Genomic DNA, 4,172 nt, shown 5'->3' on the forward strand with positions numbered 1-4,172 from the left:
ACGATGCAGCAGGAGGACGGGTATCTGCTCTGTAGTGTGATGAGGAAAAAGAGGAGCTCTATAAAAATGCCAGAGCCCTACAAAATAAACTCCAGCATTCTCCATGAGGGCAGCATGATACTGCATGAGGGCAGCATGGTCCCATCATACTCATAGTGGGACCTAGAGGTCTAACGTCTTCCCTAACACCGCTCATTAAACGCCTACGTCGCATGGAAGGGCTTGAGTGGTTTTTTTAATGTTTGTTTGTATTTAATGTAATAGCAAATTATTGTATACATAGCAACCTAGTCGAACGTTTATTGTGGTGTTTTGTCTGATGCTTCGTCTGATGTTTCGTCTGGTCTGATGGCCGAGTTTAGTCTCATTTATTTTGTCTTGTTACGATTAATGACGTTCAGAGTAAACAGAGATCACAAACACGCATTCGGTCTCTGAGACGCTCCGAGTGCTCCTTCATTATCCTCAGTTTGAAGGTGTTTATCTTTACCCACGAAGATTCTCACGTCTCACACGGAAAGCCAACAGAGTAATGACAAAACTCTATTTATAAAATAATTCATTTGTTTATTCTGACTGAAAATGTCACAGGAGGTAATTTCCGGTCCATAGGAGGAAAGGAACAGCAGTGTACTGGTAGAAAGGGTTAACTCGTGAGAATGGTGCAACAGAAGTGGTGCGACAGAAACGATGCTAGCAGCGACAGCAGCCGACACACACACACCCTTATCCAGAGTGACTTACAACTGAGCAACTGAGGGTTAAGGGCCTTGCTCAGGGGCCCAGCAGTGGCAGCTTGGTGGACCTGGGGTTCGAACCCATGACATTCCAATCAGTAGCCCAACACCTTAGCCACTGAGCTACCACATCCCATAATACGTACACTACGTACGCTGGCAGCGATAAACCAATCAGAGGACATTACGTAATACGTACAGTACGTACGCTTACCTCCGCCAAGCCTCCGGTAGGTACAGTATAACTACCGGTATGTTCCTAACCATTATGCGCTCCACCCTCCAGTCCAGTAGGTGGCGGTAAATGCACCTTAAGTAATGAAATAAAAATCAGATCCTTACGAGGCACAATTACAAACTACAGGCTATCAGTTACGCGGCTGTAAATGGGAATAGAGCAGCTGAAAGTATTCAACATCAATGTAGCTATGGTTCGGAAGTGGAGGAAGCAAGAAAATGTACTGCGCCGAGTTAAGAAGACACAGTAGATGAGGACTTTGATGGATTTGTGGGAGAAGTTTGATTAAAAAATAGTGTGTGTGTCGTTAAATAGTAGAATAAATTTCAACTAAACTCACTGTTTTGCTTCTGGTACCTTTTTTTGTAGACCGTATGTTTTAGCGTGCGCCTTATAATCCGGTGCGCCTTATGTATGGGTTAAGTAGAGAGACAGACCCCGTAATTGAGACTGCGCCTTATAATCCGGTGCGCCTTATGGCGTGGAAAATACAGAGACGAGGCTGTGGTCTGTAGTGTGTTTACTTACGATAAACTGCTCCACGTCTCGCTCTATGCCTACGTTGGGCAGGTCAGGCATCATGTGGGACACCACCTTAAAGCCTGCGTCTTTAGCCAGGTGAAACGACTCGCAGACGGCGCGCACCGTGTGCCCCCTGTTAAGCACGAATGATTTCATTAAACAACTAAATCACTTTTAATCAAACAGCACAGCCAAGACTCGTTAGACATTAATCCGGTTCCTTCTCTCCGGACTCGGACAATCTTAATCTTGTGGTAAAGGAAAAGTCCGTGACCTGTTGGTGTCACGTGCCACGTCTTCGTAAACGCTCTGTACGCCGATCTCCAGCCGGGTGCAGCCGTACGCCAGCATGTCGCTCAGGTGCCGCTTCAGGCAGTAGTCCGGCCGCGTCTCGATGGTGATCCCCACACACTTGGTGTTACTGCGCTCTGAGTACCTTCAGGAAAAAAATAAAATCGTCAGTCCTTTCAGTACCTTTAGCTGTGGCTATGCAGAGTCCCACCGGTCTGAGGTTAAAATCACGATCTAGTAAAATCCACCAATTCGAAGCTTCACCGCTTCAGGCTTCCTCGAATGACCCAATAAATAAGTACACAGATAAACAAATAAATAAATATAAATAAATAAAAATTCAATGAATTAGGGTAGAGATAACAGTAATAATTATTTTAGCTCTGGTACAAAGATGAGTTCCCCTTCAGTACCAGATCACAGAGCAATGTTACACCACCACACTGATTCAGCAAGTGTGCAAATCATTCATTCATTCACTCACTCGTTTCCTACCGCTTATCCGAACGTCTCGGGTCACGGGGAGCCTGTGTCTATCTCAGGCGTCATCGGGCATCGAGGCAGGATACACCCTGGACGGAGTGCCAACCCATCACAGGGCACATACACACTCTCATTCACTCACACACTCACACACTACGGACAATTTTCCAGAGATGCCAATCAACCTACCATGCATGTCTTTGGACCGGGGGAGGAAACCGGAGTACCCGGAGGAATCCCCCGAGGCACGAGAACATGCACACTCCACACACACACACACACACACACACGGTGGAGGTGGGAATCGAACCCGAATGGAGAATGGAGAGTAACGTGCAGCCTCAGGGTTTAGAAATAATACAGTGTAAAAGTCTCCGCTGGAGGTTCGGCAGCTTTTCTGGTTAACGATGGTTTGTACGTTTCCCTCCACTCAGGTTTAATATCATCATTAAAACCGAGTAAACGTCTCCATGGGGTGTCTACCCTCCCACTCAGTTTGTTCTTATTTAAAACCTTAACACAGGGTCTGTAGAGCAGCTTCCCTGTAACTGTCCCAAAGTCCATCTTCCCTCACCACGGCACTCCAGGTGGAGACCTTCACAGCCGTCAAAGTCGGGAGTGATGCTCATCTGAGGAAACGGTCTCTCTTCTACAGGACCAGTCTGTATACTGATAGTCCATCAGCCCAACACGCTCCTCTACGCTCCGGCGGTGTAAGAGTTGATTGACAACGTCTACCTTAAAGTTCACGAGCTCTCAGAGTGTCCCAATGCCTGCGGAGATCAGAGGCTTGGACAGTGCAGGGACGTACCCCAGCAGGCTCAGCTGCTTCTTGCCTCGATTGCTCAGAAACACCGTTGTCACTCTGCCTCTCAGGACAGGCCCGAACAAGATGCCCAACAGGTTTTACCCCAGTGAAAGCATTTCATGTCTGTATCTGAAGATACAAAGATGCTGTAATCGAAAGCATCGATGTTGAATTTAAAACCAGAATTCAGCTTTTCTGTTCCTGCCTTAAAAACCATAAAAGCCACTCTCCTAAAAGACACCAGGTGTTTAACAAGTGGGGACTTTATGGCTCTTTATAGACCACTCGCCTGTACCTAGAAAGCTCTTTGGTTATTATCTCGTCAGGGATAAAAGGAGGGACATTAGACAGCATAATTGAACTAATGGGGAACTGAGGGGACAAACCAATCTGAGTTCGTTATTTACTACAATGAGTCAGTTTCTGAGTCAGTTTCTGAGTCAGTTTGCACACTTTTTCAACATCGTTCAAAAAAAAAACATTTTCTTGTGCAGAGAGAGAGAGAGAGAGAGAGAGAGAGAGAGATTTTTTTTTGGATTTTTTAAAGGAAACTTTATTTACAGACTTAAAAAAGTCACACTGATCGTGACATCACAAAGTAAACAAAATAATAAAAATAAATAAATAAATAAAAAACTATGCAACACAAAGCGTTTCTATTGCACCAAATTAACTCAAACATTTCCAGATTACTCGTCAGTTTGTAAAACTGGTGATCAATCGCAATTCCAGCCTTAACAGTGCGTACAAACGCCGCCCGTGCGTCACGTCCGGCTCTTTGTTCTATTTTGTTTTTCCTTGTAACGTAGATGGCTGATTTTGCTTGGCCTAGTAATAAATTCAACAATTGACACACGTGTCGTTTTCTCTGCACGTGTCTGTTTCCAAAGATAAAAATCTGCAAAGAAAAAGGTTCGTCAAACCGACAAAATAACTCCTTCAGTGACTTAAAGACAGGTTCTCGTCTGCGACATTTCATAAAAGCTTGATAAACACTTTCCCTTTCAAGACAGAACGGACATTCTGGGTTCACTTCAGGAGTTAAGACAGAAACAAAAGCATTAACTGCAATAATCCCGTGTATAATCCTCCA

General features: G+C 44.9%; 1 protein-coding gene across 1 annotated transcript in view; it reads right to left on the reverse strand.

Annotated features, from left to right (window-relative positions):
• elp3 (elongator acetyltransferase complex subunit 3) overlaps positions 1-4,172 on the reverse strand; it is a 33,989-nt gene that overhangs the window by 8,273 nt on the left and 21,544 nt on the right. The window contains exons 8-9 of the mRNA XM_027163372.2: positions 1,772-1,933; positions 1,504-1,630 (exon numbers count right to left, since the gene is read on the reverse strand). Of these exons, the coding sequence (XP_027019173.2) occupies positions 1,504-1,630; positions 1,772-1,933 (289 nt within the window). The remainder of the gene's footprint in view (positions 1-1,503; positions 1,631-1,771; positions 1,934-4,172) is intronic.

Source organism: Tachysurus fulvidraco, chromosome 16, assembly GCF_022655615.1.
Source record: "Tachysurus fulvidraco isolate hzauxx_2018 chromosome 16, HZAU_PFXX_2.0, whole genome shotgun sequence".
Taxonomy (NCBI): domain Eukaryota; kingdom Metazoa; phylum Chordata; class Actinopteri; order Siluriformes; family Bagridae; genus Tachysurus; species Tachysurus fulvidraco.